This window comes from Brassica rapa, chromosome A01, assembly GCF_000309985.2.
Source record: "Brassica rapa cultivar Chiifu-401-42 chromosome A01, CAAS_Brap_v3.01, whole genome shotgun sequence".
Lineage (NCBI taxonomy): Eukaryota > Viridiplantae > Streptophyta > Magnoliopsida > Brassicales > Brassicaceae > Brassica > Brassica rapa.
Window position 1 is genome coordinate 29,039,239 of NC_024795.2, and position 25,254 is coordinate 29,064,492.

General features: G+C 35.3%; 5 protein-coding genes and 1 long non-coding RNA gene across 7 annotated transcripts; 3 read left to right on the forward strand and 3 right to left on the reverse strand.

Annotated features, from left to right (window-relative positions):
- Window positions 1-133: 133 nt before the first annotated feature.
- Window positions 134-3,869, reverse strand: LOC103844058 (ADP-ribosylation factor 1-like 2). The gene is made up of 6 exons (XM_009120833.3): window positions 1,374-3,869; window positions 1,124-1,214; window positions 917-1,032; window positions 721-780; window positions 557-622; window positions 134-476 (listed from the first exon to the last, which is right to left on the reverse strand). The coding sequence occupies exons 1-6, from the start codon at window positions 1,428-1,430 to the stop codon at window positions 288-290; spliced, it is 579 nt and encodes a 192-aa protein (XP_009119081.1). The 5' UTR covers window positions 1,431-3,869; the 3' UTR covers window positions 134-287.
- Window positions 3,870-4,105: 236 nt separating this feature from the next.
- Window positions 4,106-11,431, reverse strand: LOC103844050 (protein EXPORTIN 1B). The gene is made up of 32 exons (XM_009120823.3): window positions 10,840-11,431; window positions 10,591-10,707; window positions 10,430-10,522; window positions 10,292-10,363; window positions 10,103-10,210; window positions 9,946-10,028; window positions 9,660-9,798; window positions 9,504-9,572; window positions 9,347-9,424; window positions 9,131-9,193; window positions 8,996-9,040; window positions 8,710-8,817; window positions 8,492-8,590; window positions 8,201-8,404; window positions 7,947-8,006; window positions 7,733-7,843; window positions 7,477-7,574; window positions 7,183-7,291; window positions 6,892-6,957; window positions 6,715-6,813; window positions 6,555-6,635; window positions 6,384-6,473; window positions 6,212-6,297; window positions 6,042-6,122; window positions 5,763-5,945; window positions 5,611-5,677; window positions 5,377-5,487; window positions 5,167-5,274; window positions 4,936-5,073; window positions 4,706-4,843; window positions 4,520-4,624; window positions 4,106-4,423 (listed from the first exon to the last, which is right to left on the reverse strand). Exons 1-32 carry the CDS (start codon window positions 10,936-10,938, stop codon window positions 4,301-4,303), a joined length of 3,231 nt encoding a protein of 1,076 aa, XP_009119071.2. The 5' UTR covers window positions 10,939-11,431; the 3' UTR covers window positions 4,106-4,300.
- Window positions 11,432-13,826: 2,395 nt separating this feature from the next.
- Window positions 13,827-16,768, reverse strand: LOC103844039. Its single transcript, XR_004448982.1, has 3 exons — window positions 14,571-16,768; window positions 13,985-14,429; window positions 13,827-13,906 (listed from the first exon to the last, which is right to left on the reverse strand). It is a non-coding gene; the product is annotated as an uncharacterized LOC103844039 (long non-coding RNA).
- A 254-nt stretch (window positions 16,769-17,022) lies between these two features.
- On the forward strand, window positions 17,023-19,162 carry LOC103844029 (probable NADH dehydrogenase [ubiquinone] 1 alpha subcomplex subunit 12). Of its 2 annotated transcripts, XM_009120805.3 has the most exons (5): window positions 17,023-17,227; window positions 17,375-17,401; window positions 17,959-18,050; window positions 18,583-18,692; window positions 18,792-19,153. In XM_009120805.3, the coding sequence occupies exons 1-5, from the start codon at window positions 17,136-17,138 to the stop codon at window positions 18,948-18,950; spliced, it is 480 nt and encodes a 159-aa protein (XP_009119053.1). In that variant the 5' UTR covers window positions 17,023-17,135; the 3' UTR covers window positions 18,951-19,153. The 2 variants fall into 2 exon arrangements, with proteins under 2 accessions (XP_009119053.1, XP_033130134.1); XM_033274243.1 differs by lacking the exon at window positions 17,375-17,401 and having other exon boundaries at window positions 17,046-17,227; window positions 18,792-19,162.
- A 393-nt stretch (window positions 19,163-19,555) lies between these two features.
- LOC103844021 (D-xylose-proton symporter-like 1) lies at window positions 19,556-23,345 on the forward strand. The gene is made up of 14 exons (XM_009120794.3): window positions 19,556-19,849; window positions 20,101-20,204; window positions 20,383-20,461; window positions 20,591-20,650; window positions 20,780-20,846; window positions 20,927-21,051; window positions 21,208-21,309; window positions 21,401-21,769; window positions 21,848-21,895; window positions 21,987-22,049; window positions 22,179-22,259; window positions 22,348-22,446; window positions 22,570-22,707; window positions 22,888-23,345. Exons 1-14 carry the CDS (start codon window positions 19,805-19,807, stop codon window positions 23,017-23,019), a joined length of 1,512 nt encoding a protein of 503 aa, XP_009119042.1. The 5' UTR covers window positions 19,556-19,804; the 3' UTR covers window positions 23,020-23,345.
- Window positions 23,346-23,551: 206 nt separating this feature from the next.
- LOC103844002 (NADH dehydrogenase [ubiquinone] iron-sulfur protein 6, mitochondrial) lies at window positions 23,552-25,138 on the forward strand. The gene is made up of 3 exons (XM_009120777.3): window positions 23,552-23,803; window positions 24,663-24,747; window positions 24,849-25,138. The coding sequence occupies exons 1-3, from the start codon at window positions 23,663-23,665 to the stop codon at window positions 24,956-24,958; spliced, it is 336 nt and encodes a 111-aa protein (XP_009119025.1). The 5' UTR covers window positions 23,552-23,662; the 3' UTR covers window positions 24,959-25,138.
- Window positions 25,139-25,254: the final 116 nt, after the last annotated feature.

The window sequence follows — 25,254 nt, forward strand, 5'->3', positions numbered from 1 at the left end:
TAAAGGGACAATAAGAATCCCATATACTTTTCCATCACAATATACAATGAAGTTCCAATGTCATATCATGCAAATAGAAGCCTACTTGATACTAACGTTAGCTTTCAGAATCAGATCAGAGCAATGTGGAGAGTGGAGACCAAAAGAGAGAGAAAAAACACTTCCATTACAAAAGTCTTAAAGAGTTTTTGACTGTGTGACATGACCATATCAGAGGCCGAAAGTATATAAATGGTGAAGAGACTGAGACACCATGAGCTAGCTGGCTTTTGGAGGACAAAGTAAAGTTAAAATGAGGGACCAACCGATGAGTAACCAGCGGCTCTAACCTCTGTGAGCGTAGAGGATAACCAGTCTAAGCCTTCATAGAGACCATCTCCCTGAAGAGCACATGTGCCTTGTATATGCCATTTCCTGTTCTTGAGATCTAACAAGCCAAGCCCTTCACATACTTCTCGTGGAGACATGGCTCCTCTCTGAGGTTCACACAGAGTTAGGATGAATACTGGTAAATGATAAATAACAAAAATTTCAAATAAAGGAAAACTAAAGCTACCATGTCTTGTTTGTTTGCAAACACTAGAATGACACTGTTGAGCATGAATGGGTCTTTTATGATCTCCTGATACAAAATCAATTAGCAGAGGTTAGAGACTCTTCAGAGACTAGCTTTACCAAAACCCTTGTTCAGTTTTATCTATTAAGGTACTGTACTATAACCTGAAACTCTTGCTTAGCTTTGCCAATTCTCTCTCGGTCCAAGGAGTCCACCACGTATATCTGCAAGCACACCAAGCAATTAAAAATCAGATAAGATTCCAAAACAACATATCTGTTTGGAAACTCTCATCTGGAGAATCAGAGCCAAGGAAAATGAGAATAACAAGTAAATAAGGAGAGAAGAGTGTAGACATACAAGTCCGTCGGTATTATTGAAGTAATGCCTCCACAAGGGCCTGAGCTTTTCTTGGCCACCAACATCCCAAACTGTAAACATCACATTCTTGTACTGTACTTTCTCCACATTGAAACCTGTGTTAAGAAACCTCAAACCCCTCAGTAAATGCCATGGCACAGAGACCAAAATCTAAATGCTGCTTCCTTCAAGCAAAATCAAACTCACCGATTGTGGGAACAGTGGACATAACCTCTCCTATGTGCAGCTTGTAGAGTATCGTTGTTTTACCAGCTGCATCCAGACCCAGCATAACGACCTGAAGTAGCTCCAAACAAATACAAATCAAAGAAGAACAGTAAAGATCATAACTTTTTGTATATGCTGAAACAAGATCAAACTTGTGATTAGCTATTGTTCACTTCTATATCAATTTTGTAACAATCTCTATACATTCCAGAATCGATCAGTAAGTTACCCTCATCTCCTGATTGCCGAAGAAGGTATCGAACAGCTTGCGAAATGTTTGACCCATTGTCAACCTGAGGGAATGAATCTGAAGGAAACAGCTGGAAGAATCAAACGAAGAGGAATCTTTCTTCCGAGAGACGGAGAATAAAGCGGAGGAGCGTTTTCATTTGTTATACAAGGGATCTCTCAAGATTCCGCTTGGTTTGCTCTTTCCAATTCAATTGTCACTCTCGGTTTGCAAAACCCAAACCGAATGACAATTGAATTCATCCCGGAGGGAGACTGTTTTTTTTTTTTTTTATATAATTCAATTTATATGTTAATCATATGCTTTAATTGTTTGTAAATTGTATTAGTTGATGGTATCGATTTTAGATGTTGGTATATTAGATTCATTTTTCATATACAAAAACTATCAAAAAAAAATTCAAATGTGTTATGTATATAAAAAATACCATTTAATATGATTGTGTATATTAGTACATTTATTCTAATAAAATACACATTTTGCATAGCTTAGGATATATTTTTAATTTTATATATATTATAGTTTATTTATGCCCTGTTAATTATAAACTTGCAACACTTTATATAAAAATATGAAATAATTAAAGACAAAATAATATTATTATGTATTTTAGACAAAACTAAATAGAATACTTGTATTAGTAAACAAAATATTTAAAAAATTAGATTTGACATATTATTATTAGAATACTAATTTTTTTTTGTTATTTGCAACATTTTATAATTGATGTACATACATCCAATATTAGTGATGAGTGAATCTCATAGTGGCCTCTAGAACGTCTCGGTTTTTATAGAGCTAGAATAAACAAGTGCTTTGGATCTCAAACTCTTTGTAACAATATGCTTACTTTTTAACTAAATAACTTTACCTTGATAGATATGAAAATCATGGTACTCTTCTCTTGCTCTGCATATACATATTCCCTCAAGCCTCGATCAACCATGTCATCCACCTTTGTTCTGGCTTAGGAAAGGAAACTGTTAGAAAATGACCAAAACTTGTACTTGCGACTAGATTCTCAAAAGTTGCATATGTATCATCTTGTCCACAATCTATACATATTCCTTTGTGATCTAAAATACTTGCTTTTCAACCGTGAGATTGGTATGTATTACGGGAGACTATTTAGTCAAAACACAACTAAATGTTAACATTACATATCTAAGGAAAACTTGTAGAGATCATTGACGTGATCGGTCTCTCGGTATGACCGTCATACATCCTCTCACATCCCTCTCTGGTAGGAGTGTCTACTATGAAGCATTTTACTAATGTTATCAACCTACAAAAACATTTTAATTATCAGTATTTCAATATCAGTGTGGGATGATGATAATGTCGGGAGTGATGTCTTCCACTGTCCATGGCATATCTTTTTGAGAAGTGGTCATCCCTATAAATCATTTTAGTGAGTGGCGGCTGCTGAACTTATGATATGTGGAGTTCCAACCATTCTCGTTTCACTTTCACCAACCGAGACCCACTTGGAGCATGTGTAGTCAACAACATCTAAAAACAAAATCAAAGTAAGTAAATCCATCAAATAACACAAAGCGACACACATTTTACTAATAGACAAGATTATCATCCTCATTTAACCCTATGATTACCTTGGGTTCCAAATATCTTGTTCCCTAAACAAAAGAATTAAAGAGAAATCGTATGATTAACAATAAAGTTCACATCAAGTCACCAAACACAAAAAAAAAAAAAAAAAACTGAAACTCACAAGGAGTGGAAGACCATCATCGTCCAAATGCATCATGCGTCTTTTTGTGGCTTCTTAAACAGTATTCCTTTCATTTTCTGGCATCTTGATTACAAAGAAAATGCAAGTGAGATCAAAGGAGTGTATAAGGGAAAATCATTCTCAATTTTCAGAACACAGGAAAACAACACAAGATCAAACGCAGATTATTGACTTGTATGTGCGATAAGACACAGAGCGGAAAAAATCCTTTGTCAATTGAATATTTGTTCATGACTGTAGCATCTCTGTCGTTGTAGCCATCATGGCATGAAATAGCAACAATCCCGTTCTACAATAAAATATGAAACGTTTGTGAAATAACAACAAAGAATTGCAAGCAGAGGCAATTTTCTAAGGATGAAAAATTGTGTTTTCTTATAAGGAATTATTCAAATGGTTTTAGATTCGACTTGGGATGCTCTCTCGAATTCAATTATATGTAGTTTTTAAAAATAAATAAACACTCATAGAAAATATTTCATATTTATTGACTAGTGATTTTTTACTTTTTTTTTAATTTTTTTTTGCTCAATTGTTTTTTACTCCTTTCTAATATTTTTAGAGATAAGATGTTTTACCTTAACATAGATAGCTCAAAATATATACATTTACCATTGTAGAATATTTAATATATATAGCCCAATCAATCATGAATACCTAATAAATTAATTGTTGTGTTTTTGTTACAAGGGATTATTCCAGTTGTTTTAGATACGGCTTAGTTTGTTCTCTTTGGAATTCAATTTTTACTCGGTTTAGAAAAATCAAATCAAATGAGAATGATAAAGAAAATATTCCATCTTTATTGATTAATGGGGTTTTACCTTTATTTTTTCGGTTCAAAAAAGAATTTTTAATTTTCTCGTTTTCTAAAATATTTATATTTAATAAATATATATATATAGTTCAACCAATCAATGAATACTTAATAAATTAAATTGGTTAGATATTTTATCAATAAACTTAGTTGATTTAAAAATGTAAAACGCCTCTAAAACATTATATTTGGAGAAAGAAAATGTATTACTTTGGGGCCATTAAACTCAATTTTATATTTTCTAACTTATGAAATGTTCGATTTAGCTTAATAAAATATGAAACGTTTGATGTTAAAAAACAAGATTCACTGAATAAATTCATCCTAAGAAATAGTTTATGAATCAGCCATGTCGTCTTGAATCTCGTTTGGAGCAATAAGACCAGGAATCAAAAGCATCTTTTGTATATCTCTCTCAATTTGAGCAGCAGCTTCTTCAGCATATAGATCTTTGTTATCCTGAAAATAAAAAACAAATACATTCAATACAGTTTCAACGAAATGTAGTGTTTATTGGTGAGAAACCAATCTTTGTAGTTAAAACTATTATTATACCTGAGCAGAGAATTCCTTGGACTGTACAAGGAAGTCTCGTATGTTATTCTTGAATCTCGCAATGTCACTTCTCGACTCGTAAAGTCCATTCACAAATTGCGTCACCTGTTTTGTTGCAATGTCAAAAAGATTAAGCAATGAAACAGCAAATCAATCGTCTGGTTAATGTTAGTTTGGTTAAGTTACCTCTGATGTAGTCATGTTTGGGAATGATGAGCTTAGAAGCTTGATGGTGTATTCAAGAACAAAGGCAGCATTGTTTGGGTATTGCTGAAGCACCGTTGAAGCATCCCACAAAGGTTCCGTCAAAGACTTGCTCTCAACCTGAAACGTTTTACAACATGAAACTCTCTCAAAATCAGCAGAAACTAGCAAACGGTAGATTTTAAGTGTGTGTGTATATGTATTTTTATTACCAGGGAAAATAGATGCTGTAGCACCAAGACATGAAACTTGAACCCAGGCTTGTGGAAGGTATCGGTCAAGACAGCAAATATCTCTTGCTCAATTTGCATGAAGTATGTCCGGTAGAATTGGTTAGAGAAGTCAGATTTCTGTCACAATTAGAGATAATAACATGTTATAGATCACGCACTTAATGGCACAAACCAATGAAGATTAGAAGTGAGACAGGGAAGTTTCATAACCTGAAACTTTTTCAGCAGCTCCAGCAAGAGATTAAGCCCTGTTTCTGCGATGTTTCTTTCGGTATGCCTAAACGCCCAGATAACTGAATCCATCACTAGCTTCAGTTGCTGATGAGAGGCACACAAAAAAAAAGGAAAAGCTCAGGGATCACTAAACCAATTAGTATAGTAAGAGCTAAGAAAACTATATGCAAGACCATAAACACCAACCTCACTTGACAACTGTACCAAGGCAGGGAAACAGAACGTCGCAATAGCACGAAGTAACGAGAAAAACTTGAGGCGGTGCTCTGGATAATCTTCGAAATTCTTCGTGATCATCTGCATACAAAAATGAGAAAACGAATCGGCCCTCACTAGTCAGTTCCTTGTACGCATAACTACTGGATCAAGAATAAAAATAAAAGACAAGTTAAACCATATATGGACCGTAGAATCTGTTACCTCCAAAGTGCACTGGAAAACAGCTTCAAAAATGCGGGGCACTTCATCTTGCATATTAACCTTGTACCTAAACCAAACACATTTACATGTTACATTTTGCTGTAAGACTTCTCTTATGATGAGGCATGCATCAACAGAGACAAGAGACGTACTTGTTTATTATTGTCGCAAAGAGTGATAAGACTTCTGATTCCCTTGCGTCGGGAACGTTTCTTGCATAGTCACCAAGAACTGGATCCATCATTGGTGGAACAAACTGTTTGCCAATGTGTGGCTGGTATTCCGCTTTCTCTAGAAACGTTTCTATCAACCTAAGGATTTCTCTCTTAACAGATCTGTTCCATGAAAGCATAAAATATGTAGATAAGATTCAAGTTTGTAATATACATACATCTGTGATTTTCTAAATTTGGTATAGAAAGCCATCCTACCTTAGAAGTTTAACAACAGATGTCCTCGAAGCATACGGGCCACCCTCAGCAATGTTGCTCGACACGAGTTCACTGTACATTCTGGTGCAGAAGAGGAAGAATAAAGTCAATGCTTACTAAATAAAGGAGATAAAAAGTATGTAAACATTTGTGAAGTATAAGAAAATCACCTATAAACATTCAGCATATCCAAGAAGATCAACGAGATTTGAGATAAGAAATGTGTTCCTAGTGAAGTTGCAACTCTCGTATTTGTCTGCATACAAATATAAGTAAAAAAACGGTCCAACTAGCTCTAGAAGATGAATAAAAAGTGTATACCAACGTAATACGAGATCAGACCTGGAGGATATTAAGTACAGTACGTATCATATCTGGGTCTTTGAGGATATCTGCATTCTGACGTGCTTGTCCTATAATTTCTGTCCATTTCTACATTGTAGAGGAAAAAGAAAACGTTTAGCGACTCTGGAAAACAGAAGCTGAACAGTACGTTTTTGCTTAATAACAAACCTGATTAGGGAGATCCATCAACCTCTGGATATATTCACTCCTCTTCTGAGGATCTGTTTCTGCCTGGATCATACTACCAACCTAAAGAGAGACAGAGAGTGAGATCAAGCAAGTAATAGCTTTCCATCTCCATAAACCAGACACGATTAAAAACACGTACAGATTCATAAAAGGTGTGAATCTGATGAGGTTCAAGATCTCCAACAATAGTAACAAGTCCTGACAAAAGTTCAGATACAAATGGCTCCTTCTCTCCAACCTAAAAAAAACAAAGATGACCTCATTTTAGATGATAAAGTAAAGGATTAAAATGTGCATTAAACGAACTAGTACATACCTGAAGAATAACGAATTTGCGCTTGCATTTTTGAACAATTTTCAAGAATGTATCACACGCCATGTCCTGAAAGGAAAATGTAGGATATTAGCTTGAGCAGATTTTTGATAAACCAGACCGCATAGAAAGTAACAATAACTTCTATAAATACTGAGATGTAATAATTGTTGGTACATGGATAATGAAATCAAATTTCCCAATCGGTCATACTTCATTATGAAAGATTCAGCCAAGAAACTGTAACTTCAGCACGAATTCTAAAGTCTTCAACTTTAAAACGAGAAGAATTACCTGAACACCAGGATGTGTCTCATGCATGAATTCAAACAACTTATGAACAACTGTTTTCAGAAACTTCCAGTGAGCCCTTAAGAACCTCGAGTACTGTCCAACAACATACCTGAAACGAAAGAACAAGAAGACAAAGATCAAATACTCAAACGAATCATGCATGGAACAAGTTCAAGTTTTAGGATAATGTCATGCTACCAAGGAACATGTGATCCATTTATAGTAAAAATCTAACACTACGTAAGTATCAAGCAGGTTTCCATATTAGCATTTATAATGTACAAACAAACTCACATGATGTTGCTTGCAATAACAGCTTTATTGTCTTTTCCCTTGATGATTTCACATAAACTTAACAAATCACGAATAACCATCACCAGAAATCTGTTTTCCTGAAATAAAGACACGACAATGAGAGCACTAGAAACATTAGAAAGATGCTACCAAATAGCTAGATTCAAAAATGTATTTGTTACTGCATTACAAACAAAATTCTCAATTGTTGTTAGTTGAAGATGCAAGTAGACGACAATGAGAGCTGAGAACTTACTTGGTCAACATCCATGGAACCAGAAATAGATCCAATAGCCCAGCATAAAGTGTTCAGATTGTTCCATGCCCATTCCTCCCCGCTTAACTGTTTGCTTAGCTTACTCAACATCTTTGCAGGAACAACAAAAAGTTGATATCAACACAACAGGGTCAGCCAAGCCTGTAGATAATTCACAAAATAAGGACAACCTGACATCTCTAATAACAAGTACCTGTCTTTCGGTATCATCATGACCAAGGTGCGAGAGATAGATTAATGTCTCCCGCATTATCTGCAACAGTGTAAGATATGAAATAAGAATACCGTACGATTGAAACCTAGAATAGAGTCTATATAATAAATACTAAACCTAGAATAAAGTCTAAATAAGTGTGATTCAAGTAGAGATATAATCAGTTTAGTAATTATGTATAAATCCAGGCCTTCTCTGAGGATCTAGTATATATCTTATGTAACAGAAGATACCTTATATTGGACAAGAACATCATTATCCTTCATAGTTTCACGGACTATATTTCCATTTTCATCTTCAACAATTATCACTTCTTCAGGCTTAGCCATACGACTAATCATGAGCCCCCTTAGTTTTGATAATGGATCAGCATAAAGTTTTTGTCGCTCTGTGACTTCCGGTTTGATGCTACCAGCCGTACGAGGAAGGCAAGCCATCTGACAATAGGCAAATCAAGACAAAACGTAAGTAGCGCAATATACAATCCTAATCTCATCTTGTGAAAGAATCTAAAGAAGTCATACTTGCAATCCAAACAGACTTGGAGTTAGACCAGGGTGGCCGACATGATGATGTAACGTAAATAACTCCGAAACTAGTGAATTCCAGTAGTCCAAACAAACCTGTTCACTCATAAGCAAGCAAAAACTATCAATTTCCAAAGCATTGACAAATAACATGAGATAATTCTTATTATAGTATTATTAATAGACATCAAAGGTACAAAGATAATGCACATTACCTTGAATACTTCAGTGTCATCAACATATGAAATGCTAATGAGATATTCCAGACCCACAAGTAGTAAAGAAATAATCTCGGGTGCAGATTCTAGAACTTTTATATGCGACTGCAAATAAAGGACAGCGAGCAATATTACTATTTTTGAAATGCATATAAAAAATATGAAAGAAAAAGGACTAGAAAAAATAAATTTAAACCCTCATCCCTCGTTTACACACATATAAAGCCTAAAATTCAAGGAAAACCCACATAACACATCTTACTCCACAAAGAAAGAAAATTACCTTGAAAAATGAAGTGAAGAACAGTGCCAAGTTCTGGATAAAAGCCTAGAGGTAAAGACAAATATACAGTCATCATCTCGAAATTTTACACTAAGATATGGGATGGTAGGAACCTAATGCTCGTAAAAGACTTGCCTGTTCTTCGTCACTTCCATTTGAATATGCCTCTGGGATATTGATATTTAAAGGAAGCATTGCCTGCAGACATGGAAAAAAAACGTAAGCCACTGTAACATGAAAGTAAACATAATAAGGTAAATACCATAAACGACCACATAGGGTAAATAACCAACTAAAACTGAAAGTGTTGAATCATCAATGAACAAAACCAATAAAAAGAAGCAGTATTACCTGCAACTGTCCCATGAAAATGCCGTACATCTTGACATATTGCCCATTGTAGAAGTCCCCACAATTAAGAGCTGCAACCTGCCAGAGAAACACAAGCCATTAGACAGTGACAGTAAAATAGTGACACCCATAACACCCGGACTATAAACAGGCATACCTCTGACAGACATTGAAGGGTGAGATTCCTATATGCCGGCTCAGGGAAGAATTTAAGGAGGGTCTCCAGCTGCGAACAATGAGATCAGTAATAAGGATATCGATAATGTGAGACTTGTTAACCTCTCTTAGTCCACTTATATTCCAAATATATTACCAAGGGTGACTCGAATATATAGCCAAGCGGAATCCAAGAAAGATAGGCATGCAATGCAGAGAGCGTTGAGCGAATAAGCTCTGGTCTTTTGGAAGCTGAGAGAACATATAGGCATAACTCGTGAATGAGTAGAAACTCGCTGCACATTACAAAACAGAACAAGTCAGTAGAATATGGAACAATCATCAGTTGAAATTATGGCAAGATATTTGAAGTTTTGAGCATAGTTTGCTCTTGATTTTACTCTAATTGTAATAAAGTAAACTTCCAGAAAAGTCTAACTTGCCTGTTTAGGGACTCTTTCATCTCCTTTATCTTCTGCTGAGTCATCTCTCCTTTTGAGAAATCAAATACCTCTTCGCTCAGGAGCTAAAGAAAAAAAAAGGAATATTATTTAAAAGTCCATCATGAACTCAATGCAAAAGTAGTTAGACAATACTTACCTTCAAAATAGCCATGCAATTCTCACATAAAGTCTCGCTAGTTTTGGCAGCTTTAACTAGATCAGGAATAAAACTCCTCCACTTTGCAGGCCACTCATGTTTCACGATCTGTATTACACACCACAAATAAATAGATAGTAAACACACAACAAAGACTCAAAGCATGAAACCCTGAAGATATATACATACCTGAACCAGAATGACATTTAACTTGTTGACATAAAGCCTTTCCGCTCTGAAAGATCCTTCATCCCCTGAGAGCTACACGATAACAAAAAAAAAACATTTAAGTTCATTCTAACTAACAACCTCTCAAATATACTATACCTGCACGATGACTTCAGAGATGTAATTCTTCATTCCATCACGCTGTTCAACAGGTAAAGCATTCCACCTATATTTAATAACACCTTCCAGCACCTGAAAGATCAATCCATCAGAACTTTTTCCCCCAATAGCAAAAAAAGTTGAATAAGCCAAAACTTCACCTGAAGAGCAAAGTACTTGGTATGTGTACTCCTCGTGCTTTGCAAAATGTGAACCACTTGAAGCCAGGTGTCAGGGTTCGCTTTCAATTCCCGAAGAATATTATCCGCCGCAGCTCTCTGAAAACAAATCAACACACAAACGCTAATCGAATACGCAATCAACAGTATAAGAACACACAAGACGCGATTGAATTGATTCGTTTCGTTCGTTCGTTCATCGATTAGGAGCTTATAAGCAAATTGACTTACTTCATCCTTCGATCCCGTCGCGTAGAAGGATTCAACGGTAGCGTCGAGCAAGGTGACGTCGATAGGCTGACTCAAGTCGCGTAACTTCTCGGCAGCCATGGTTGGTGGGAAGGTGAGAATCAATGGAGGTCGATTAGAAGCGATTGTGTATTATTGGACTATAGAGAGAGAGCGAGAGGTTTCGATGAGCGTAAGGGCGAGAGGGAGATTATTATATATATATTATCGAGAGAGAGAGAGGTTTATGAAGGAAGCCTGAGATTGACGCAGGGAGGGAGAAGGAAAAATAAGGAAGGAAGGACTTGTACTTACGTTGACCGTCGAAGGGTTTTGACTAGTTTAAATATAATGAAAGGTTATGTAATTAAATTAAATATAAGGAAAGGTTTATTATATTATATAAACATTGAATATTCATGTCAATACGCTCTTTCTAGAGGTGTAGGATATATACAAAAAGATTATTTAACTATTTTAGATATTTTTGTCTATATATAGATGATTTATGATATCTTTTTTATCTTAGCATATGATGGAGGATCTGTTGTAATGAAATTGTGATTTGGATGTTTAAGTAATATTTTCAGATGACAAAAAAAAGATGGTTTATGATATAAAAAATTGTGTATTTTTATTAATAAAAATGGTATTGTTTTGTTTATATCTGTTTACTAGTGAATGCATATGATTTTGACTGGATTTTACATTTAGATTAAATAATAAAGAAGAAAAATTAATTACTTTTATTTACTCTCAAAGTTTATCAATCAGCTAAAAATATTTTTTCTAGATACTGTGTTAAAAGAAAGTATAAGAACATTCCATCAATAATACGAAATGAAAGTTAAAAAAAAAATTAATTGTTAATTAAACCAAAAGCGATTGATAGAGTTTTAATACTCTTCCAATAAAATCTCAGAAGAAAGCTTTTGATACTTTATTGGATGGATATTAAAACCCCATCAATCATTTTTACTTTAACTAGATTCTTTTTCCGCGCTACGCGCGGATTATGTATTTTAAATTAGTATAACTATATAACGTTTTAATTAGTTTTTGTTTTATTTTATATTTAGTGTATTGTTTTTTTTTCTTTTTGCATGTCTCATTTTCCCAATATTAACTTAATAAGTTATTATTTGCGTAAGTGTTTTTGGTTGGTCAGTCTCTAAATTTTCTTCAATAATTTTATTGATGTTTATTTTTTTATATTTTAACATAATTTAGAATTAATAAACCGAAAAAATGTCTTCAACATTAAAGCATATTAAGATACTTTGGATTTTTTTATTGCTTTTTGATTTAGTTATGATCTTGTATACTCTTTTGTGATTTTAATAATGCCTCAAAATGATTTGATTTGTATTATTTTTGACCTATTCTGAAGCTGCAAACAACATCAATAGTGGTGTTAGTAAATTTTTTTTTTCAAATATTGAAGCGAGTAATAATTTTCACATACTTTCATAGTAATTTATATTTTAAATTTAATCATGTTTTTTCATATGTAAATTATTGCATCAAACTGGGGAGATTTGTTTTTATTTGACCAGTTCAACTTAATAATTTCATTGTTTTGTGCTTGGTTTATTGATATAAAATGGGGAATTTAATTTCAATTTTTCTTTATTGTTAGACAGAGTCTTGTTTTTTGTAAAATATGTTTTATTATGTAAAGCGGAAAAATAATAGTACTTATCACTACAAAATAAGATATTTTAGGTTATTTTCTGTTAAATTTTGTAAGTTTAATAATATTATTTGTATATATGACTTTCAACATAGTTTAAAATTATCAAAAATTCATCATAAGTAAATGCATCGGAATAACAATTGTTTGATAATGCATTTCAAAGTATTATTATAGGTTTGGGAGTTTTCTTTGGAGTTGATTGTTGAATAATAGTCTCAGAACTGAGACTATATTTATTCGTTTCATGGTGCAATATTAAGTTTAATAAAAGATAATAATTTAAAACATACACCAAATAAAAAAACATATAAAATATAATATTATATAATAATGTTCATTATTTTTAAAATAGATCAATTATGTATATGTTCAAGAAATTAAAAAAGCGATTTCAAATCTTAAATCATTGAATTGGTTTTTTATATCCATCATATTTTTAGACCGGCAAATTTAAGTAACATATCTTCTTGAAATAGAAAATAGATTAAATATTTTTTCTGTATTTTAATTTTTGTATATTGTCTGTATGTTTTTTGTTTTGTTTTAATTATAATCTTGATGATAATAGAGTAAATAATTTCTACTTTTTGGTGGTAGACTTATGAATGGATTAAAAATTTGCTAAATAAATACATACAGAGAAAAAGTAGTGTACGAACCAAGATTTTTTGGAAGAATAAATTTAGACAATACAAAAAGAAAGGAAATACGAAGCCGCAAACGAAACATGAACAACATTGCTGTTTAACAATTACGGTAAGAGAAATGTATTTGTTATGATATTTTGACAAAGTTTAAAACGTACATGTATATGTATCTTAATTTCAAAAACTTATTTTCCATTTGAGAAATTGACCTAACTGAGAACTAACGCAACATAAAAAAAAACAATAATGATTTATGAAACCTCTATTCCCTTTCTCTGAAACGCTATGTCAAGTCCAAACGATGGAGATAAACGACTTGTGCGTTTTCTTTGATCTTCTTATGGAAGAAGAGACAGAGCTGAGACCCGAAAAGGACATAGTCTTCTTATCTGACTTCTTATTCGCACTGGCATTGTGATGAACCGCGTTCTATGGTGAAGTTGTTTGCTTGAAATTACACTCGCTTGCTCCTCTCCATATAGCTGCAGAGAATCAATGTTCTTAACTTTTGACATTAGATGAAGCTGTTCAAGCCCAATTCCAAGATCACCAGTTGAAGTTGTAGAATATTTTGTTTTTTTTTCAACTCCTGAAAGGTCAAGGCACCAACTAAGGAATAAAAAGATTTCCAGTTCCACATGCATAACCAGGATGATGCAAAGCACAAAAACATACAATTAGCGAGAATTACCTTGCTCGCACCCATACACATGAAATGATTAGCAGCCTAACAAAGAAAATAAAATGCATTAGTTCATCAGTAAGAAGATCCATGTCACATTCAACAGCCGAAAATTAAACTTACCAAAACAGCATGACACAACTTCTGCTCTTCTTCCTTATTTCTTGAATTTTTTTTGTTCCTTTTCAAGTGCAAGGTGTAATGGGATCCATGAGACACTGAGAACCAATGCGGCTTTCTACGTAGATGTAAGGGAGACTGGCCTGCGGAGAGCACAAAATGCAAACCGCAATCGCTACTGAGACCACAAAGCCTAGCTGTGTCTGTGCGATTTAAGTGCCTGAAGGCTAACTTAAAGGGACGATGAATGAAGCGAAAGAGGCATTTAAATATGAAGAGAGTAAATGTGAAAGTTACATAACTACTACAACCAAAATCTGCTGTTACGTAACTAAGTAAATCCACTAACCTTTTATCAAAATCTATCATCATCATGGATCTGCCTTAGTGATACTTCCCCTGACTCTTGTCCTGCTTGCATGATTCATATCTGATGTACTTCTTGCATCTGTTTTTAACACATTGACCAAACCCTAGTCCACTTTATTTTTTGTTTCCACTCTTTAAGTTAGAATATAGATATATGATTAGGAGATTTTGACCAAACAAAAAGAAAGATATATGATTAGGAGATTAGTTCAGAAATTACCTTAGAGATTTGTTGTTAGCTTTGAAGCGAGAGAGTGCAGAGTGTTCCTCTCAAGGATGTTGGTCTCATGGGGCTATTGATCGCAGGTAGATTTCATCATCACCTTCTTTCTTCTGGTCAGCTTCTACTTTCTACTGACATTGTGATGAACTAACTGCCTTCTCAGGTGAGCTTCTTGCTTGCAATTGCAGTCACCTGCTCCTCTCCATATAGCTGCATTGAACTAATGGCAATAATATGAAGCAACAATTGCACTCGCTTTCTCCTCTCCATATAAAATATTAGTCTACCAATGTTCGAAAAAACATTCTCCACAAATTTGCAGTTAGAAATCTTGACGTTAACCAACATGCATATATGGATCTTGCGAGATTGTATTATACCTTGGACGTGCAGTAAAAAATTGATGTTTACAAAAAATATCATTTTGCATCAGGTGTGAGTGTTGATCCAATAGAACAATGCTTATAAGAACTCATTTCTCTGTACATAGCAAAAAAGTATAAAAACTGCATCCATAAGAGATCAAGAAACTTGACACTGACCAAAGATATTCAGAAAGCCTGCCTCCAATAGCACTGCTTGAGTTCTCAGAGCCTCATCGAACCAGCAACCCACGTCGGATCTAAATGGAGACATTATACCTTTAGAGGCCAACCTAAATCAAAACACAGAACTAATGTAAGGTCAAATACTTTCAAAAATCAACAGACCCAATGTGTGACCAAAGTGAAGATTACACTCGACGTGGGTTGCCGTCGAGGAAGGATCGAAGTCGAAGGCGTCGTAACAGGCCTGAGCCATTTCGCCGGATCATCTCCGATCTGAGAACCGGGTCCATCGGGTCCGTTAACCCGGCCCAATCGTCTTCTCCTTGGATCTTACGCCACGTGTCTCTAAGCCTCCTCTCTTCCTCGGTTTTCTTATCGCGCCGGCGGAAATCCTCCGCCGTATGCCACTGTTCTCCACTGCCGTCGGTTAATCCTTGCTGTTCACGCTCGAGCCTGGAGATGACGGCGGATAAAAATGCCTCGTTGGTTCTAGAGAGAGAAGCTTTCGTAGCTACTCGGGATCTTTTCTCCAGAAGATGAATGAACAAAGGTTCAGGGAGCTGGTGGTTTTGAACGACAGTGATAGTTCTTCGTGAGAAGGCTGTGAGAAGGAGTGGCCGCCATTGTTGAGAATCCTTGCTATGATTCCCAAAACGCAGCCTCTGTCCACTAAATACTTCACCTTGTCACAGTTCATGATTCATAGCTTTTGTCATAAGCTACAAACAGAAAATAATATAAAGTATACATAAACAACATAGAATACTATTAAAATTTTTACTTTTTGTATGTATAGATTCTTTTTTCTGAAAAACAGTTGATTTTGCCTTGTTGTTAGCCATGGATGCGGTGGGTTTTGATTTCCAGAATGTGGAGCCGTTGACAGAGAGAGACGGGAATACAATAGATAGGGTGATGCTTGGGGATTTAGGGATTTGAAGTGGAGAGGGAGACAAACAGACTATAATTAAATGATGCATTGAAATGAAAAGAAAGATGAAGAGACGATTAGTTTCAATCATCAACTTGTTCGCAACGAAGAAGTAGGACAGGTCGAGCTGATGTGGCAACTTAAAGCTTTGTGATAGGTTGATTTTTTATGCTTATGTGGACAGCTTACATGTTGATCTTATTCCTCTTTTATTATTGTTAGATTAGCAATTAATAACTTTTTAAAACCTCGGCCCTCATACTATTGATGAAGATGTTCTAATACACAAAACAAATTTATTCTACTTCGAACAGCAATATATATTTACTCTATTTTTTTTTACAACGATAACTAAACTATGATAAATATTTATTCTACTTTCTTTTCCATTTTTATTTATTTCCTCTTATTTACTCCAAATGTCCCAACCACAATCTATATGTACGTGAAAAAGATAAGACATGTTATAAAGTTTATTTTTAACGCTAATTTATTATGATATTACAATTATGAGAAATATTAAATAGACGATTCGACAACCGACAATACTATATGCTTTATGAAGATCTACACTTAATTGTGTCACTTGAGACGTCTTATGAAAATCCACGTCTGACCGGATTTATTTGCATCATGATGAATATCACTTGTAAGTTTTTTCCGTATTCTCCATAATTGTCTAATAAATCACTTTTGCCCGGAATTGAACCTTATACCTCATATATAATGTGCAATCCGATTCGAATTCCAGACCTGGGTATAAAAGTCTTTAAACCTTAACCATTATGATATGGTACTTCTACAATTTTGTTATGCACATGAAAAATGATTCATTGGTGAATTATGTTAATATTGGTGATTAATTATGTTTAAGTTTACTATTATTTTTTACCAAAGCATCAAAATTTGGCCCATCGCGAGCCCATCTAGGCGAACCATGTAAAGCACAAAACCCAACAAATCAAAACCGTGCGTTTTTAGGAAATGTGTTTTTTTTTTTTCATTGTATCTGTCGGTTGTTGTTTCGACGTCGAAATCGAATCCAGGCTAGACTCCGAGCGAGAGAGGTGAAGAGGAACAGCGATGGCATTGACGGTGGCGAAGAGTGCGTTGGAGACGATTAGAGAGAAAGGTCTCGGTGGCTTTCTCAGGATGATCCGTGAAGAAGGCTTCCTGTAAGCTCTTCTTCCTCTTTCTCAGCTTATTTCATTTTGCGATCTCCTGGATTTGATTGAATCCTGTAAAACCTAGCAATTGGGTTCTTAATACAATCTATCATGTTCTAATTGGTTCATTTCAATTTTTTGTTTACCTGATTACAGGAGATGCCTACCAGATGGGAACCTCTTGTAAGCATCTATCTCTTATATTTACTGTTTCCCATCTTTAGAGATTATTTTAAAAATATTATTCAATTGATTGTTCAAGAATCACAATAGAGTTGAAAGGTAGTGTAGTTTAGTTTAAGTTGAATATGTTTTTCTAATAGGCTCTCTACATAATTGGTGAATTTGGCCGCATTAACATCAACCTTGCTTAAAGATCATTTCTTTTATGCATGCTTTGAATATATGGAGCTTGAATTAACGTTTTTTAGATTTTTAATACAGGGATGTTGTGCATATGAATGTTAGATTTTGCAAAATATAACATCATTGGATTCAAGTATTTGCTTAGTAGTGTCATTGGTTCTGCCATTACTGATAACTATGATTATATACTACTTTGCTTTTGCTTAACATCATGACATCCGTCTTTTGTTCGCTTGCTGATTCCGATTGTTAGTGTATCACATAATATACTTGAATATTGTGTTTTATTTCCACCTTCTTTTTGTTTGGCCTTGCTGTTGAGTCATAGTTTCTGATCAGTATAAGTTTTGGTGTCTCTTGTTTGATCATTCAAGGCAAACTAAAATACACAACATTGGAGCAACTCTTGTTGGTGTGGACAAGTTCGGTAACAAATACTACCAGAAGCTCGGTGATACTCAATACGGTACGCATTTCTTTCTAATAACTTTTTTTTTTCTAATAACTTGATGCGTTGTTGCCTGTTTAAAACCATGCTTTTGCTAAATATAAAACCATGCTTTTGCTAAATACTGATGCCACTATAGGATTCATGATACCTGATATCTCTCTTCCAATAAACTTTATATAGTTGACTTCAGATGTCTTGTCTACTTTTGAATTGTAGCATTTGGTTTAACCATGGAACCTTTTTATCCAAATAGCTTCCGTTATTTGCTAGATCACAGCATAATCTGATGTCTCAGTAAATTCGGAGTAAGATTAGTTGAGCCTTTTAACCTAATCCACCAGAGATTTGTATAGCCTTGTTTAGAAATGCCTAAGTTGTTATCGAAGTAAAATCAAATCCAGTCTATGTGATAGTTTTGAGGATATACGTGCTCAACTTCTCCCTTAAATGATCTTTTATCTGTTGAAGACATTGTGGTGAAACTATGAATGTGTATATAAAGAGTGTTTAGCCAATTTGATTTTACATTGAGTCACTTCACTAACAGGTAGACACAGATGGGTAGAGTACGCATCCAAGGATCGTTACAACGCATCTCAAGTACCAGCGGAATGGCACGGATGGCTTCATTTCATCACTGATCACACTGGAGATGAGGTATGAATAAAGCCAATTCCAAATCCGCTATCTCGGGTAGTAAATAAGTTGCTTACTAACTTGAAAACAAACAATGTCTCTCTTTCTTTCTGTTTGAAGCTGTTGAGTCAGAAACCGAAGAGGTATGGGATTGAGCATAGAGAGAACTTCTCAGGAGAAGGTGATGCATACATTTACCATTCTAAAGGACATACCTTGAACCCGGGGCAAAAGAACTGGACTCGTTACCAACCTTGGGTTCCCACCAAGACCAAGTAAGAACGTGAGAGCTCTGGTTGATGCGCTCTGAGAATCTCTCTGAGTGATTTGTTGTCCTGTTTCTGTCTCTTGAATAGATTTGTTGTTCTGTTTCTGTCTCTTGAATAAAAGCAAACTTTTTTGGATCTAAAGCTGAACAATTGGTATTTATGTGAATTGTATAATTGTTGTTATGCTGTTTCATCTAATATTTGCTTGCTTAAGCTTTACTTCATCACCTCTAGAGAGGAGTGTAGAGGACTAAATAAAATATTATTTTGAAAAACAATTTTGTCAATTATAATTTACAACCTTGTAGATTAGTTAAAGATTTGTATATTAATCAACGTAAATTACAGAAATAAATTATGCAGACATAAGTAAATTACAATGGCCCTAGTGGTACAAACATGAGAATATGCTCCATATGATAAAAAACCCCAAATTAGAATTTATGGCTGAAAACGAAGAAAAATATCTTGCACCAAGATATTAAAACGAAGGTAGATATTTTTTTTGAAAACGGGATATTCTAATTGTCGGCTTTACAAAAAAAAAATTGAATAGCACATAAAATATGTTTTGTAAAAAAAATTAATCTGGTTAAGACATAAGACAAAAAAAAAACAATTAGATTCTGACCACAGAAAACAATGTATTAAAGGAAACTAATCGGGTGAGAGTAAACAGTGATCCTCCTCCTAATTTGAAATGTCCGTTGACAGTTATTATAACACTGGCACAAATGGTCGTCTTCTCTCTTCCTCACAATTCTCACCTCTGCAAAAACAAACCTCGTTGAGCTCAAAAAGACAAAAGTCCTCTGTACAAACCCAGAGAGCGAGTTCCTCTATCTCTGTCTCCCTGCCGCAGCCATGGTGTTTGATTCCGAGAAGCAATCGATCGCTTCTCTTGGACAGGTCTCAAACTTCTCTTTCACACATCTTCGTTTGATATTCTCTCTAGTTTTCTCCGTTCACCGACAAAAAAAATTATACTAGATTTTTCTTCTTTGAGTTTTGAAAATTAGTTTGAATCTCCATGTAATAAGTGCAACTTGGCTTAACTGGGATGTAAATTTGTAAGCATGAGATTAGACCTTAGCCTTATTGATTTTGAATAAAAATGAATATTATTAAATCATGTATCTGAAACTGGTGTTCTTGTCTAGGTTGGTGATTCATCTTCAGGTGGGATTAGCTCGGTCAAAGAGCCTCTGATTAAGGAGAATCACCACAGCCCAGAAGACTACTCTGTTCTTGCAGCCATTCCTCCGTGAGTTCTTTTTTGTCCTTTTCCTTTGTTAATGTTAGGTAGTCATTAATACAGTGGTCCCTGAAAGATTGTGGTTGCTATTCACAGATTATTGCCAATGTTTCTGCTAAAAAAGCAAGTGTTTGGTTTGCACATGATCTATGTCTGAAAGCATACTAAGTAAACATTTATTGCACAGGTTTCTCTTTCCAGCTCTTGGAGCTTTGCTTTTTGGTTACGAGATTGGTGCTACTTCTTGTGCTATTATTTCTATTAAGGTAATGCCTTAACCTTGGCCTAAAATGACTGTGTACTCTTGAATTTCTACTGCATATGTATTTGAATAACTTGTCTAAGCCGTTCACAGTTCTGTTAATTACTCTGTTTTTTTTTGCCTAACTGTACAGTCTCCTACGCTAAGTGGGATCTCATGGTACACCTTGTCTCCAGTGGATGTTGGTATCATTGTGAGTTTTGACCTTTCTTGGTTCTTCCACATGTTGGCTATTGCATTAAATTTTTGTTATTGTTTCTCTCCTTATAGGAGCTGTGGTCCAAATACATTTTGCTTACAATATTATTAAACGTTTGTGCAGACTAGTGGCTCACTGTACGGTGCCTTAATTGGATCCATTGTGGCATTTAGTATTGCCGACACTATAGGTTTGCTTTCTACTCTAATTTACTTATCTTGTGACATAGCAGCATCTCCATCTGAATGAAATTGAATTAATGTTTCCAAGGAAGAAGAAAGGAGCTGATCTTGGCTGCATTCTTGTATCTTGTTGGAGCCATTGTGACTTCACTAGCACCTGTCTTCTCTGTCCTGATAATTGGACGCCTTATGTATGGCGTTGGGATTGGACTGGTAATGTTTGATTCAGTCGTTTAATTTTATATATATATTGGCTCTTTGTTTGATTCAGATTAAGATGTTTTTTTCTATGAGATCCATGCAGCTTTAGAGTACACTCCTTAGCATTCTTCTTTAACTTTGAAACTGATATGTTCCCATGTATTGTAGACAATGCACGCTGCTCCAATGTACATTGCGGAGACTTCACCAAGTCAGATACGTGGAAGGATGATATCACTAAAGGAGTTCTCAACCGTCATTGGTATGGTTGTAAGTTCTCAAAGGCTCTACAGATATCAAAAATTTATTGCTCAGTTTTTGAAGTTACAGAATGAAACTGACACATACAATTTTTTTGAAGGGAGGTTATGGGATCGGTAGCCTCTGGGTTACTGTTATATCTGGGTGGCGTTACATGTACGCAACGATCATCCCTGTGCCAGTTATCATGGGGATTGGAATGTGTTGGTTACCAGCTTCCCCTAGGTGGCTTTTACTGCGCTCTCTCCAGGGGAAAGGGAACGTGGAGAGCCTTCAACAGGCTGCGATCAGGTCCCTTCGCCGCCTTAGAGGGTCTGTTGTTGTTGACTCAGCTGTTGAACAAGTGGACGAGATCTTGGCTGAGCTTTCCTCTGTGGGCGAGGGTAAAGAAGCTACGCTTGGTGAAATATTTCAAGGAAAGTGCTTGAAGGCTCTCACTATAGCAGGAGGTTTAGTCTTGTTACAACAGGTTGGTGGAGTCGATTCATTAAATGTCCTTAGGAGAAAGAGTGATAGCTAATATATGTTTTTTTTCAAATGGTTACAGATCACTGGGCAACCAAGTGTACTTTACTATGCACCATCAATACTACAGGTTCTCTTTTCATTCTCTATACTATATGTTCTCTTTTTATTTTTAAGTAAGATAACTTATTGATTTGTACCACTAACATTACATGTTTTAGACTGCTGGCTTCTCTGCTGCAACTGATGCAACTCGGATCTCAATTCTACTCGGTCTATTGAAGGTATTGATATGCTTTGTAGTACATTCTCTGGTTAAAACTGGTTTATTCTTGTGAACTAGTTTTTCTGCAGCAAAGGTGTTTTATATGTTTCCTTTTGAAGACTTTAACGTGGTACTTTACTGTTTGCAGTTGGTTATGACTGGAGTTGCTGTTATAGTGATTGACAAACTTGGAAGGAGGCCTTTACTTTTTGGTGGTGTTAGTGGCATGGTTTGTCCTCTGGCCTCTTCACTCTTTCCTCTCTTTTCTTTGTCGTATCTATTACATGAGACATGAAACGTAATTGTTTGTGTTACAGGTGATCTCCTTGTTCCTCCTGGGCTCCTACTACATCTTTTATAATACTGTACCAGCTGTTGCGGTTGTTGCATTGCTACTATATGTAGGCTGCTATCAGGTTAAACTTTTTCACAATTTTTTCTGATCAAAGTTCCATTTCTAGCAACGTTTAAGTTGTTGATAACTTTATATTCTTAAAAAAAATTGTGATCTCATAAGATTTGTTCTCACTCTTGCACAGCTATCCTTTGGGCCTATTGGTTGGTTGATGATTTCAGAGATATTTCCTTTAAAATTAAGAGGTAGAGGAATCAGCATAGCAGTCCTTGTGAATTTCGGCACAAACGCACTTGTCACATTCGCTTTCTCACCTTTAAAGGTAAACATTCCAGAACCAAGAAACTCCTCAGTATATATATTCTTGCAGTACAACGTAGTTGTAACTTTGAAATAACATTTTTCACTAGAGGTTCCCCCATTTAGCTCCTAGCTAACCAACTCAAAGATTGTTTCTGAGGTACAATCCTTTATGCTAACTAGAGGTTTTTGTTTTATGCAGGAGCTGTTTGGAGCAGGAGTATTGTTCTTTGGATTTGGAGTGATATGTGTACTGTCTCTTTTCTTCATATACTTCATTGTACCTGAGACAAAGGGTCTCACTCTTGAAGAGATTGAAGCCAAATGTCTCTAAAAAAAGGTCTTCCTCATCTTAGCTCCGTTTTCACTGATGATGCTTCATTTCTTGAGGCTCTGAATGGCAAACGCAGCAAACTCAAGTGGGCGTAGCCATTTTACCGCGGAATTGGTGAGTGCAGCCTCGCGCGGTAAACGTTTTGGTGCGTTGTTGACCAACTTTTAAAATTTAAATATGTTCTTAATATGTTATCTATAATGCAAAAAGCCACCCATCTATTTTTTGTTCTGTTGCACCTTATTCTTTTTGTGTATTTTTGTTGTGATTGTCCATATAAACAACAATATTTTTCTTTAGTAAGATATGAGATATGAAATTGAAAATAAACCAACTCTTAAATATTTCCTTTGACATTGAGAACATTTGATAGAAAATCAAACAAAAATTGGTTACCAAAGAAAACCGGCTAAACCAGAACTCTTATATAACCAAGTTCACTGAAAGATATACAATATCTGGACTTAAATAAATGTAAATGGGCCTTTATAAAATTTATGGGCCATAGTGTATAACTAAAGCCCAATTCGTTGTTGCTGGTTCCGCTTTGAAACGAATCTCTCTCTCTCTCTCTCTCTCTCCCTTTGCAAGGAGACTTCTTCCTCTGATTTTCTTTTTTTTGGTAGAGAAGCGAGAAAAAAAGATGGCGTCGAAGCTCGTGAAAGCCCTAATCCGATCGCAGATTCTTCCATCGACGAGGAGGCACTTGAGTGCACCGGCTACCACCCAGCTCGGCGAGCCAACAGACGATCTAGTCGGAAACCACACCAAAAAATGGATGCAGGTACGTACATCTTCCTTTCTCTCCCTAACCGCCTCATTTGTCTGAATCGTTGATATCACCGATGAAGATTAGATCGCGATTTGCTCATCACATAGAGTAGTCGATTCGTTTTTGCTTCAAGGTTTCTGGATTCGTGGAACTGTGTGTACTGGATTGTAATTGGATTGTAGATATCACAGGGTAGCTATCATTTTTCGCTAATTGTCATTAGTGAGTTTGAGAATTCACTGAGGCATAACATCTTCGTTGAATCTGCTCAGATGATTTTTAATTTTTTTTTTGAATATTGAGAATATGTTCTTGAGGGAATTAAAAATACAATGTGCAAGTTCTTCTTTTGTGCCTTTTAATAGACCAATAAATAAATTAGCCAATAGGGCTGAGGGCAGAGAATAAGAGTAGGCAATTTAGATAGGTTTAGTATGAAGAAGATAAATGTTCTCATGCTTCTTTGTTCATCTTCATGGTGTGCTTACTATCTTTGATGGCTTATTGTTGTGGGCATCAGCTTATAATATGTATTTGCTATTGCAATCTGATCCCGAGTGTAATAAGTGAAAATTCAATGATTGCATTGCATGGCATAACCAATCATCACAACCATTAGCTTAATAATAGCCTACTGAATACTGATGAATCCTGTGATCTTGAATTTTTTTACCCATGTTAGTTTACAGCTTAGCTCTGTGTTTGTTAGTCAATAGTTTAGTTTGAGTTCTCTCCTTTAGCTGTGTGTCACTTCTCTTTGTTAGTTAACAGTTCTGTATTGGTTCTTTTCTGGTAAATTATGAAGTTTGTTACTTGATCACTTCCTTGGTGGTTTTGCAATAACGTGGCTAAAGAAGTTAATCTGTAACAGGATTTAAGCAAGAAGTCACCAATGGAACTGATCAATGAGGTCCCACCTATCAAAGTCAAAGGAAGGACTGCTGCTTGCGAAGGAGGTTTGTTTCCTCTTCTCATCACTGGCCTAAAGTTATTTTGATTTTGTGATTATACCAAACTGGAAGTTGATTTAATTATGGACTTTGATATAACATTGCAGACACCAATCCAGCACTCGGTCATCCAATTGAGTTCATTTGCCTCGACCTACACGAGCCTGCCGTCTGCAAGTACTGTGGCCTTCGCTATGTTCAAGATCATCATCACTAAGAGCAACATTCTGAAAATCAAGAAAAATCCCCAGTCTCTATTTCTTCTCCTTTTTATTGCATTGTCAAGTTTGTGTGATGCTCGGACATCTTCAGATATTCATATGTAATAAAGGATTCGATCAATCTTTGATTATGTCTGACCTCACTGTCTTTTACATGTCACCGACAATTTGCTATATAACCAGTGTCGAGCTTGTTTCCTCTTGGAAAAAAAAATATTAGTGTCGACAAAATCTCGATTTTTATTAGTACAATAATATAAGCTATGCTAAAAGCAAATTAACTTAAACTGTA